This window comes from Canis aureus, chromosome 4 (genome assembly GCF_053574225.1).
Source record: "Canis aureus isolate CA01 chromosome 4, VMU_Caureus_v.1.0, whole genome shotgun sequence".
NCBI lineage: Eukaryota > Metazoa > Chordata > Mammalia > Carnivora > Canidae > Canis > Canis aureus.
The window spans coordinates 50,740,750-50,754,293 of record NC_135614.1 but is presented as its reverse complement, the minus strand read 5'-3'; the positions used below and the strand labels follow the sequence as shown (position 1 = coordinate 50,754,293).

The 13,544-nt window shown below is 36.1% G+C and overlaps 1 protein-coding gene across 3 annotated transcripts in view; it reads left to right on the top strand.

Moving 5' to 3' along the window:
- Positions 1–3,735: 3,735 nt before the first annotated feature.
- GABRG2 (gamma-aminobutyric acid type A receptor subunit gamma2) overlaps positions 3,736–13,544 on the top strand; it is a 107,197-nt gene continuing 97,388 nt past the window's right edge. Inside the window, exon 1 of one of the 3 annotated variants that reach the window (XM_077895624.1) lies at positions 3,736–4,252. In XM_077895624.1, coding sequence (XP_077751750.1) covers positions 4,146–4,252 — 107 coding nt within the window. In that variant the 5' untranslated portion in view covers positions 3,736–4,145. The remainder of the gene's footprint in view (positions 4,253–13,544) is intronic. The other 2 variants (XM_077895623.1, XM_077895621.1) reach the window with 2 other exon arrangements.

The following is a 13,544-nucleotide window of genomic DNA, read 5'->3' as shown; positions in this document are numbered from 1 at the left end:
CTATTTTTAAAAATAGTTTCTATTTCTTTGCTGAGAGTCCCTACTGTATTGACCACATAAACGTCATAACCATGTTCTTCCTTTTAAGTGACTGAACTACTTAAAATAGTGGACCGAATATCCCTTATTTGCTAATTGCATCTCAGGTTTTGTTGGTTTACACTGAATGCTATTTTCTTTAAAATGTGTTCTATTACTTGTACTTTGTGTGTCTTTCTTTTTGCCATTTATCAAATAATTTAAACATGTATCAATACAATTTATATATTATTGGCATTCTGATTTTTAATTGTCTTCTAGAGAATGTTGTGTTTGTTTTATTAGGAATTAAGTTACTAGCAAATGACTTTCATCTGGCACAGAATTAGTTTATGCTGTTTTCAGGCTAGTTTCAGTTTTGTCCTTAGGTTTAGAGCAAGTCCTTAGTCCTAGAATAGAGAAGAGTTGTGGTCCTTCCAGGGTTTTTAGGGTAAGTATGAAGTATTTATTATGATCCTTAAACTTGGTGGATTCAAACTCCAAACTCCGTGTCTTCTGCAGTGAGTGGCAGCTGAAATACTGGCTCAGCTTTTTCAGTCTTGCAATTTTTGCTTTTTCACGCTTCTTGGCATCTTTTCCCCCTTTTACCCAAAAACAAACATCTAAGGTAAGTTTGTATATATATTTTGCATATATATTTGGAATCATACCTCTCTTGGTTGTAACTTTTTTTCTGTGATTCCTTCCTTCAATTTGAGTGGTTCTGGCAGCCCCACACCCCTCCTTTTAAAACTCAAAACAGTAAGATTGCTGCCTTCTGACTTTTAGCCATCCTGTCCCTTTGGGATTGAGGGTTTTCCTGGGATGTGGGACTTCCTGTGCTAACACCATGCAAATTGATGGCAAATAAGGAAACTTTGGTTATCCTTAAACTGCCTTCAGTGGAAAAACCACATAATCTTAGATCTCCTCCAATTTGGTTTCATCTTTCTGTGGTCAAATGTTCAACACTTTCTACTTGCTTTTTGTAGCTTTCTAGGATTTTGCACAATTATTTATTTCATGTTTTGTTCACCACTTATAATTATTATCTGTAAGATGGCTAGCCAATTTCATCATTACCAGAACTAGAACCTAAGTATATGTCTGAATTCCCCAAGTGATAAGAGATTGGCTATCAACAACCAAAGTGGTCCAACTTTTGACCGCATAATTGACTTTTGAGCATAATAATAACAATAAAATATGTCAAATTAAAAGTGAAAATGAAATTTTATTCAGAAAAAAAATAAACTACAAAATGAATCTGCAGCATATTGACAATGGTTTGCTTGGATGACAGGATGTAGGTAGTAGTTTTTTCCTATTTTACAATAATTTTTAAATTTTTGTATAAATGTATGCACATGAATACATATATTATTTACAATGAAAGGATAGGCATGCTTACCACATAATGGTTATTTAAGTATGGTATTATTATGGTATTATAAGCATATTTTCTTAAAAATGGGCAGGAATAAGTGTAACTGAATGGTAATTTAAAAAATTAATGGGTGTCTTACAATTACCAATGGCATTAATGTGTATTGCAAAATGTATCTTAGACAATACATTAAAATAATCTTCTTCAGAGCACCCACCAGTTAGTAGACCTGCAGAGGCAAACTGAAGTCTAACCAAGAATAGTGCAGGTAAAATTGTGCCCAAATACTATAAAAAGTATAAAAAAAGTAAAATCTCCTCTTAATTTTCTTAATTTGCTGAGAGATATTCCATTATTAAAATAGATTAGAATCTCTAGAGATCCTGAAAATACTGATAAGGGGTCAGTATATGAATTACTGCTTTGGAAAGTGTTAACATTCATTCTCCCAGATTAATATGCTTATCACTAAACCTGGGGGCAAAAACTTACATTGCAAAATTGAACATATCCTATATAGTAGAAGGCAGAATTTCACATCAATTTTTTATATGGTATGAAACAATATTTGTAACCTAATGTTCTGCATGTATTTGGTGTGTCCTTTGTGTTTTAAAAATTAGGACATTTCTCATAATTTTATTCCCATTTCCTTGGCAACTCTAACTGGAACAGAGCAGTGGAATCTCCATTCCAATGGGTTATAGCCACTCCAGTGTGTAAGTTTTCCACCACTTTACTAATTCAGAAACAGTCCTTTTCTTTCATTTATCTCACTGGTTTGGTTTGGGTAGGCATCTGGCCTTGGCCTAAAACAATGCAATAGAATTATCTTCACCAAAAACAAAGATACACTATTAACAACCCAGCATCTTTTTGTAAATAAATGTAAATATAAGGGGGGACCAAAGTTCCTCACAGCACAGCAAGGAACAAGAGAATTACAAAGATAGGGATTTACATTTGTTCTCCCTCTATTTTAATCACAATAGAAAGAAGTCAATTACTGCCTGTGAATATTGTTGTTTTGATTGGATTTTATTCAAACGCCATAAAACAAGGCTGATTTCTAAAGGCATGCAGGATTCCAGGTGTGTCTGTTAGGCTTGTTTTGCTTCATTGTCGGAAAGAGTGTCCTCAATTTCTGTCATTGGCAGGAGCTGTTAGTAATTCTGCTTTCCTTGGGCAGTTTTTAGGGTTGCAGATGGAGTGTGGACCTACTCATTTTATGTTCTATTCCTATGTTTCATTGACTCCATACTCAAGTTACTACCTGGAAGACTTTCTTTTTGGAGAAAACACACAGGTTTTGAAATGACTCCCTGCTTTATACCGGCAAGGGGTTTGATTTGTCCTCTTCACCATCTCTCCATGAACATCTTTGTTGTGGTCTAGACCCTACAGAAAACTTGAAACAGTCTTTCACTTTCCTTTTTATGATGAGTAATGGGGTTTCCTCTGTGGCAGATGAACTAGGATGGTACAGAAGGACATCTCCCATGTATCAGTATCCATGGTAACATTCTAAGCAAGAAGGAAGCATGCTAACACGACTCATCTACCCCACAAATTTTCAAGATTGTCACCAAGCAGAGTGAAAAAAGTCAATCCCCATATAGCAATCTTTTATATTGTTAAATGTCCTCTTGACCTCCTCTCTTTGTCCAACTGTCTTAAAAAAGCAGCCACTATTTTGTGGTTTATATTCTCTACTCAAGCAGCTATCTTGATGCAGTTATATTCTTCAACCTTCAAGTAGTTTGTGTCTTTATATTTTCACTGGGGATGGGAACAGAAAAGGGAGTAAATCCTGGGGAGTATGGGATTTTTTCACGTCTTTTAATTCTATCAATGTTTTCTCTCTTCATTCAAATTGAAAATTCACCAAATCTGTTTCCCTACAGGATGCTTTACAGAGAAACAGCCGTTCCCCCCACCCCCCGCCCCACACTGTCTGCCCCTCCTCCCCCTACAGTGTAATCATGATTTGTAAGACTGCATGATTTTAATACGGATTCTTGGCAGATCTAATGATACAAGCCTTCTGTCAATGGTGATATAGTTTACCAGCTTGTTAGGGCATCTCTTGTCCCCCATGAAAGTCAGTCCTTCCATGCTTGTGTGTGCAGTAAGGAGTTTAAAAGCACTGGGAAGACACCACGCATGTGTTAATTTGTGCTGCAGCAGCAAGCATCACTTCCACTTTGACCTCATAGTTAATCTGCGTGATAGTTAATCGTGCAGAGACACTTTGATTTTTAAAATTTCTTTTAAACACACACACACACACACACAGCCCTAGTCCTGCCTTCCTCTTCTAGAAGAAAAAAAATCAAAACAGAACAAACAAATAAACAGACCTAAAATGAAGGACCAGTAGGAGTATGTGTGAGTGTGAGGGACATGAGTATGTGTAGAGTGTGCGCGCATCTCTTTCCCTTATTTGTCTTGGTGTGCGTCTCTCCCTGTACCCTCCCCCTGCCTCAAATACATTATTCCCCCAGACTTGGAAGCCGCTCCCAGAGCTGACGCTTTGATGGTATCTGCAAGCGTTTGTGCTGATCTTATTTCTGCCCCCTGAATATTAATTCCAGAGCTGGTGGCAACACAGCTCTCCAGTGACCGGACCTACTAGAGGCAGGTGGGGGGAGCCACCATCAGATCATAAGCATAATAATAATACAAAGGGGAGGGATTCTTCTGCAACCGAGAGACTAGAGGCAGAGGAGGAAAAAAAAAGATGAGTTCGACAAATATATGGAGCACAGGAAGCTCAGAATACTCGACTCCTGTATTTTCACAGAAAATGACGGTGTGGATTCTGCTCCTGCTATCGCTCTATCCCGGGTAAGATGTGCTGTTTTCAGCGTTGTTTTGTTCCGGAGAGGTGGGGGAGGGGGTAAGGATGTGGAACTAGGGAGACCACCCAGATTTTAAACACTATTCTAGGATATGGGGATATAATTTAGGGGACTGTGAAAATATAGGGCAGAAAAGAGAGGGAGGAAAGAGGAAGGTCACTTTCGTTTATTTATTAATTTATTGGATTTTATTTGTTTTGTTTTAGAGTTGAAAAGCTAACGTCATAAAGACTTTGTGTTTGGGGATTAGCATTTTGATAATACTGCAATTTGATGTCGAGGTGGGCTGTGCTGGTACTTGCTGGGATTTGAGGCCATGTTGGAGGCGTTTGGGTGGGGGTCTGGAGGAGAAAACTGCAAATGGGATCCTGGCAAACACATAGGAGATTTGTGTGCATATGTGTGTGTATGTGGAGGAGGGGTTCTGTTTCTGTACAGCAAAGTATTGCTTGTTTCTGCACCTGGGCATTCTCTATTGAGCCCCATTGACCCGGCAGCAGATTCCCTGATGGGCAAACATGGTTCAGCACCAGGGACAGCAGTCCTGGTTAGGGCCGAAAGGAAAGCTTATCTAGCCCCATAGGATATCTAATTCTACACAGGACATCCTTATAGTACAGACCAAAGGCCAACGGAGTCAAGGAGCACTAATGACCTCTGGGAGCCCTATTACGATTTTCCTACCCCCTCCTTGAAGATGGGAGGGGGCTTGGGGTAGAGAATGTAGCTGATGATGCATAGAGGATATATGACTAGAAAAGAGTTGGTCTTACTGCAATATTGAAAAATAAGCTGAACCAGGTGAATGTTAAGCAAAATTGTGAAGTTATGCATCGATGTCTCAAAGCCTTGCTGCACTAAATGGAAAACATGGGGGGAATGAATTCCCCAAAACCCTGAGCTAGTATGTGCTCTGAAGTGTTTTGCACCTAAATTTTCTTGAACTTCATTGCACCAAAAGTATCAGGGGAATATTCCTCCCCACTTACAGTTTATTATCTACACACCTAAACAGCCAATGGTACCACGCACATACATTCCCTCAGGATATCCAGCCAGGACCAAAGGCAAGTTAGTGGTTGACTACATTTCTTGCTTTCTTCTATACTGTCATTTTGAAATAAAGCTCTATAAGAATTAGTCTCATAACCCCCACTCCTCAAAAGAAAAAAAAAAAAGAAGAGAAAAACAATAGCTATAGATGAAATCAAACCATTGCCCTAAGGTTTTCATGGGAGTTGACACTCTTATGTAGTATTGTAACAAATGGAAATAAAAAGGATTAGGGGTTTAACTATTATTTTATTTTAAAAATTCTAGTTAACTTCTCTGGTCCTCCATTCCCTAGGGTTGGTAATGGGAGATGCAGATTTTTGATTAAGAAGAGACCCAGGAAAACAAGTGTGAAAGCTTTTTTTTTTTGAAGTTTCTAAGCAGAGATAGGGTCTGCTTAATTATTTCAGCACTTTTTATATCTTTCTCCTTTACTTTAAGATAGAATGTATTTTCATTAAGAGTATGAAATTAAGTAGGTTTCTTAGAAGTGGAGACAGGCTTTTATTGGAAATGTTTCATGTGCAATACATTTGAGTGGGATCTTGGAAAAACATTTTTTTAATTTAAAATTAACACATATTTTTCTGTTTAACATGTGTAGCTCTTAATTTGTTTCAGAAGTTAGTTGACAGTTGCTTATGGGTAGAAAATAATTCTCATATTCTTAGCATTTATGAAACCTGTGGATTGAAATCTAGACAGGACATAGGGAAATAGACATGAGTAGAAAGGAAAGACCTATCTTAGTAAACAATTTTTGAACTAAATGGATGAATACATTATTATTTATTTCTAATGGCCTTATTTTAATGGAAAGATATGTAGTTTTATTATTATTCATAATAGTATCATGTTTAAGATGTCTTTCTGTTCCCACAGCTTGAACTTTTTTTCCCAATATTATATAAAAAGTAAAGCTTAGTGATACATTTTATGTTTCAATTCTTTGCATAATAGCCTAGATGAGCTTTGTAAATAGCTCTGAATAATGGAACTATGTGTCATGTAGACTCTCCAGTAGGATTTTCACATTTTCTCAGAAATGAGACAGAATGGAGTCATTGCAATTTAGTGTAGAGAATGTGATCAGAGTTTCAGTTTGCTGCAATCCCATAAAAAAAAAAAAAGCCATTAGAGTGGCTGAATAGGGCTGAATGGAAATAGAAGCTTTGAGGTCTAAAGCTGATTCTAAAGAAGGACATCTGGGAATATGTGGGATCCTAGGAATCAATTTAAAGGAGGCATTTTGGGTAAATAGTGGAAAGTTGAAGAGGAACTAAAGAAACAGATTTCATTGACTTTTTCATACATAACTGCAGAGTAAGTTTCTTTCCTTTATTAAATTGATTAAATTTATTGTTTTTATACAAGAATAAAATGAGGAAGGATATAAAGCATTGAGATGAGGATGTTACTAGCTAATACCTCTTCTTATATGTGAAATATTAATTTCTGAACCTCAAAGTTATATAAACTGTCCTGTATCTTGTATATAGTACTATCAAAAGAGTCACATAGAAAACTTGCTAAAATGGAGATTACTGAACCATACACTGAAAGATTCTGAATCATTATGTCTGAGTTGGAATTCAGGAACATACTCTAGACTACACATTGAAGAAAAGTGTTACTTACTTTGCTGATTTCCAAAAGTTTATTTATCACCATATTTAATATTTACAAGTGCATTGATTATTGCTAATTCATTATTCAACTGAGCATGAGTCGATTTCACATACAGAATTTTTTTTAAATCATTGGGTATATTATACAAACCACAAAGAATAAGGAATACTTATAAAGAATTTTAATAAACCCAACTCATGTATAAGGAAATATTGGCTGAAAAATAAATATGCATAGATGTATGAACGTGTGTAATTATATTCATAACTACATACACCCCATGCACAACTGTTCTACATATAGGTTTTAAAACAAATTTCACAATTTTATAAACTCTTTCAATGTAACTACATCCCATCTCAGAGTAAAAATACCTTAACAAGAAGAATTAGAGATAAAACAGAAAAATTTTTAGAATAAACAGGAATTAAGTGTTAAAAGTAAATATACTTTTATTTCTATTAGAATAAGATTTTTATAACATAAGAATTTTTTTTCAAGGACAGATTGGAGATTTATTTGACTTTTTGATACTCAGTCTAACCCTTACTTTGAAGTGCTAGCACTGAATTTTAAAAAAGAAATTTGAGTTAAAGATTTCTAAATATTTTCTTATCTGTTGCCTCAACAGAAATGCTTCAGGAGACTTTTCTTGTGAGCTGCTAAAGTTTTTTTTATCCCATAACCAATTTTTTTCATAGTTTTAACTTTAACAGGCTATGATCCCACATGTAGAGGGGATATTGTGATTCAATATCACAATAATTAACAGAATTAATCTCTACATACAACTTTACTCTAAATTATTTCCTCAGCATACTTAATTGTTTACTTGTAGATACAGCATTTCAAATAATCTAGCCTGAGACAAACATCTACCTGGAAAAAAAAAAGAAGAAAAGAAATATTGTCACCCAGTATTTCTCAGACTCCAGCTGCCCACCATCCTCTAGATAAAACATTTAGATTATAGGCAGGAATTTAAGAATTGGCTTTTAATTAAAAAGTTATATAAATGTCTCTTTGGATATCTTAGACTTCATTTAGAATAATCTAAAAATAATTGAATTACAGAATATTTAGTCATAGACGTCTCCGTTCTACACACTTGAAAATTTTCTATGTCAAGAATTTTTCGAATTGAAATTAAGTCTAACTTTGAAGACTTTATCTTTGTTGTAAATGTAATAGTAGGGGCTATGGCTTCTTGTCATTGTCACAATTTCCTAGCCATTCCAAGACAGAATTTTCACAGTTTAAATACACATACTTGTGGCTAAACGGTAACAGATATATATTTTTGTCTCACTACATAGACTGGTTCTACAACCAAACTTGAGTTCATGGCAGGATTTCAATTATTATAAAGGATCTTTGCTTAAAAAGCATTCTTGTTTTCCCCACTATTATGTTATTTGGTATTCATATGGTTTTCCTTATTAATGGGTGGAGAGTGTAATATCAGCACTACATATTTAGCGTTTACACGGCACTTTATCTATAGAGTTATACAATGATTTTTATAATGATATAGAATTATTACCATATTTTTTGCACTCTTATCATAATACTATAAGGATTAATATGGTTAGGAGTTAAATTTTATTTTTACTCTAAGCCACTAATGTATAACTTAAGGCTTTTTATTTTCTTTTAAAGGATATTTATTCTCTAGAATATGGGAGAAATGAATAGCAAATAACCCTCCCAGTAAAGTCAACTGGAGAGGCCTTTTATATTTCAAAACAATCCAAGTATTTTCTTACCTTTGGAAAGAAAAAGGCTGGTTATACTTGTGTAATTTGGATTATTGCCCTAGGAATGTGACTAGAGAAGTCTTAATCCTGCTCTCAACTAATATGCAAGGACACTTGAACTAGTGCTTTAATTTCTCCATATCTATTCCCTAAGGTTATGGGAAAGAAAATACTATCTTCCTTATCAAACTCATGAGACTAGAGAGAGAATAAGAATGTGCATACAAATATTCTCAGATAAAAATGAGGCTCCAATTTCTGGTTATAACTTCATATTCCTCTAAAATTAATGCTTATGCACTTTGATATTTTCATACCAAAGTTAATCAAGCAGTTGCTTATATGATTGAGGTGATCAAAAATGTCAACTGTAAATATTTACATATTGCAAATAGGAGCACCTGGGTAGCTCATTTGGTTAAGCCTCAAACTCTCAATTTTGGCTCAGGTCTTTATCTCAGTATCATGAGACTGAACCCCATGTAGGGCTCCATGCTCAGTGCAGAGTTCATCCCTCTCTCCCATTGCACCCCTACCCCAACTCCTGCTTGGCTATGTGTGTGCATGCCCTCACTCTCTAAAATAAATAAATAAAATATTATTTATTTTTTAAAATTTATTTTATTGTTTTAAAGTATTTTTGTAATTTTTATTTATTTATGATAGTCACAGAGAGAGAAAGAGAGGCAGAGACAGAAGCAGGCTCCATGCACTGGGAGCCCGACGTGGGATTCAATCCCAGGTCCCCAGGATCGCGCCCTGGGCCAAAGGCAGGCGCTAAACTGCTGTGCCACCCAGGGTTCCCTGTTTTAAAGGTTTTATTTATTTATGAGAGAGAGAGAGACAGAGACAGAGACAGAGACAGAGACAGAGACAGAGACAGAGGGAAAGGGAAAAGCAGGCTCCATGCAGGGAGCCTGATATGGAACTCGATCCAGGGACCGGGGGATCATGCCCTGAGCTGAAGGCAGATGCTCAGCTGCTAAGCCACCCAGGCATCACAATAAAATCTTAAAAAAAAAAAAAAAAATGTACCGAAGATAGAGATATCCAGATATCAAAGCAATAATATTATTTCTACTTTAATATAGTTGCTTTGATTTCATCTTTCATTTTTTCTAAGGATTTTTGTAGATCTTTAATTTCATGTCTTTTATTGATGATGCTTAAAATCTGCCTGAATTTCCCAATAATGTATTTATTGATCATGGTACACGTAGGTAGATATAGTTTAGAAATGATATTTTTCTCCAAACCTCATCTGTTGATCTCTTTTCCCTATACCTGGAAAATATCTAAAGTAAATCATGTAAATTTTCTTTTTTTTTTTTTCTTTAAGATTTTATTTATTTATTCATGAGTGACAGAGAGAGAGACAGAGACAGGCAGAAGGAGAGGCAAGCTCCCCGCAGGAAGCCTGATATAGGACTGGATCCCAGGACCCTGGGATCACTACCTGAGTCAAAGGCAGATGCTCAACTACTGAGCCACCCAGGTGCCCCAATCTTCTAAGTTTTCTATTTTAGAGTTTAATTTTTTTTTTTTAATTTTCATTTATTTATGATAGTCACAGAGAGAGAAAGAGAGGCAGAGACACAGGCAGAGGGAGAAGCAGGCTCCATGCACCGGAAGCCCGATGTGGGATTCGATCCCGGGTCTCCAGGATCGCGCCCTGGGCCAAAGGCAGGCGCCAAACCTCTGCGCCACCCAGGGATCCCATATTTTAGAGTTTAAAATAATCTCATTTTAGGTATTAAACTCTCATCTAAATTCATCTTTCAATCTCCCATTGGGTTTTGCTTTGTTTTTTCTTCTATTCTCTGATCAGGCTTGACCTGAGATTCTTTTAGTCTGACACTTTTTTTTTGTTAGGCTTTTCTTTCTCTCTTATTATGCTGCTCTTGACTTTTTTTGTGAGATCGGAGTGAAGAGAAAGAAGATAATTAAAGGACCAGAAAATTCTTTTTTTTTTTAAGATTTTTTAAAAATTTATTCATGAGAAACACAGAAAGAGAGAGAGGGGCAGAGACACAGGCAGAGGGAGAAGCAGGCTCCATGCAGGGAGCCCGATGTGGGACTCAATCCCAGGTCTCCAGGATCACGCCCAGGCCCAAGGTGGCACCAAACCGCTGAGCCACCCAGACTGCCCGGACCAGAAAATTCTTAAGTTGTGTTATCTGTGTAACAAATATGTAAATGCTGAGTTACTCTTTCATTGGGGGGTTGGATGGTTTCTCTGAAGATAATCTTCTTTCTCTTTTACACTTTTGGGGAACTCCAGCATTGCAATATTCCCTGACATGCGTTATGCTATATGATGGCTGATGTCAGATGATACCCCTTCAGTTCCACGCCAAAATACATCTACTCAGATCTTCTCCTAGAATTATATCACCAAATAGATAACTTTATTTTTTTATTTTTTATTTTTTTCCAAATAGATAACTTTAAAAATGATTCCAACATGACTGTTTTTTGACATCCATCTAGTTTAGAGGAGGGAAGGAAGGAAAGATGGAAGAATGAATGGACTGACGGATGGACTCAGCAAAACTGCCTGTTAGATTCTGGAAGTGAAGGTCTTTCTCATTCAGATTCACACTTGGGGTTATTCAAACTAGCCTATTTACCTTTAGACATTTTCAGGAAAGAATCAGGCTATAGTCTTCATTTGGACTGCTCAGATTATAGAGAATACAGACCAAATTTACCTAAGAGTTTTCTGTCTACTTTGTGTTCATAGAGCACCAAGAAGCAGTTATACAAGTTTTCTATTTGGGGTAGAGATAGTAATTGTCCTTGTTAGTTTTCCATCATGGTAGACATCTATGAGTGGATTTCTTGACTTCCTTTTTTTTAAGATTATATTTATTTGAGAGAGAGAGAAAGAGATAGTAAGAGAGAACATAACCAGGGAGGAGAGGGAGAAACAGGCTCCCCAGTGAGCAAGGAGCCCGATGTGGAGCTAGATCCCAGGACCCCTGGCATCATCATCTGAGCATAAGGCTGATGCTTAACTGACTGAGCCACTCAGGTGCCCTGACTTTTTTAATTGCCTTAAGCTAGAGGTGGTGCAAATATCTCCATGAGAGGAAGAGAATAGGAAATTGCACAGCTCTTTCTACTTGTAGGCCAATAACCTTTTCTACAAGAATGCCTTTCTCATTGAATCCTTAAACTTCTATTATGTGGCTACATGGTGGGTGAAATAAAAGGAACCCATGACTGGTTTTTAGCTTTCTCTAAAAAGTTCTGCATCTTCTTGGTAGCCTTCTACATTTATATTAAGTGAGAGTCTAACAATCCTCACCTATTTCTTCCCTGTGGTGAGACATTGGCCATAACAACAGGGATAGTATATTCAATATAATGTATTTCTCCCAGATATCCACTGGCTAATTCATCTACTTTAAGTCTTTGCTCAAATATTATCTTCCCAAAGAGTGAGATATTACTCATTATTCAGTGTAATATTGCAAACAACACTCAACTTTGTACTCACAGTTCCACTTTTTCTCATCTATGCTTTATACTTCCTTATACTTTGAGCCTTCAGTAATTAAGTAGATAATTTTATACTCTGTTGCTTATTGGTTTATCATTGTTACTTTTTATTTTCTGTTTCCCTCAGTAGAAGACAGAACTGATAAAAGCAGAGACACTGTTTTGTCTATTTATATAACCTAGGTTTTTAGAGAAGTGTTTTGCCTCTAAAATGTGCTTAATTATTATTTTTAATTAAATAATGTAAATTGCATTTTATTTTCTCTGAAATTTGTTTTCTTTTAAAAAAGGAAGAAAGAGGGATCCCTGGGTGGCACAGCGGTTTGGCGCCTGCCTTTGGCCCAGGGCGCGATCCTGGAGACCCGGGATCGAATCCCTCGTCGGGCTTCCGGTGCATGGAGCCTGCTTCTCCCTCTGCCTATGTCTCTGCCTCTCTCTCTCTCTCTGTGACTGTCATGAATAAATAAATAAAATCTTAAAAAAAAAAAAAAAAAGACTGTAAGCTATGGAGCCACACTTGACCAAAATTTAAATTCCTATTCCTATCTATTACTTGCTGGCCCTCAGTCACCTTCATATAGACCTAGTCTCTTCATATTAAAAAAAAAAAGAAAATAACAATTCTTCATAAGTTTGAGTAGTAATTGATATGATACATGATAAGGGCTTGATACACGGTAGCATCCCTTATATGTTGTATTTGTTGTTATTATTTTTATTAATACTATAGAGTCATTATTTCCTGAGGATATTCCTAGAAGCAGAAATATCTTCTCTACCTTTGTAAAATGAAAATTTTGGGACAGTGCAGGAGAGACTTTCTCAATACAAATTCTCTAATTTGTCAGTCTCCTATCTTAAGGTGTGTAAGAGAAGAAAATAGGGGAGAGGTCTCTGTTTGTAGAATGCCTATAACAATCATTCATTTTAGATCATTACTGTAAACTTAATATTTCTAACATATGTAGATTAGATCTCTGTATAATAAAATATATGCTGACACATAGAACTTCTTAAAGACAGCTTCCTTAATGATATGCAAAGAAGGATCTTTTTCCAGAGATAGTGTGAAACCACTGTCTGAGTTTCTGAGCAAAATTACCCAACCTATTATTCAGAACAAAGCCATATTGTTACTCTTGATGGCAACATCTGTATTAAATCTGAAATGGAAGCAATAGGTTGAATCTGGAGAGTAATGAGGAAGGGAATAATCCAAGCTAATACTTTACTATTGAAGGTCATGACTAACTTCATTTTTCTTTGAGCCTAATAGATCTGATGATAGAATTAAACTCGACATCATCTGTCACCTAGGTTACTAAATCAGTCACC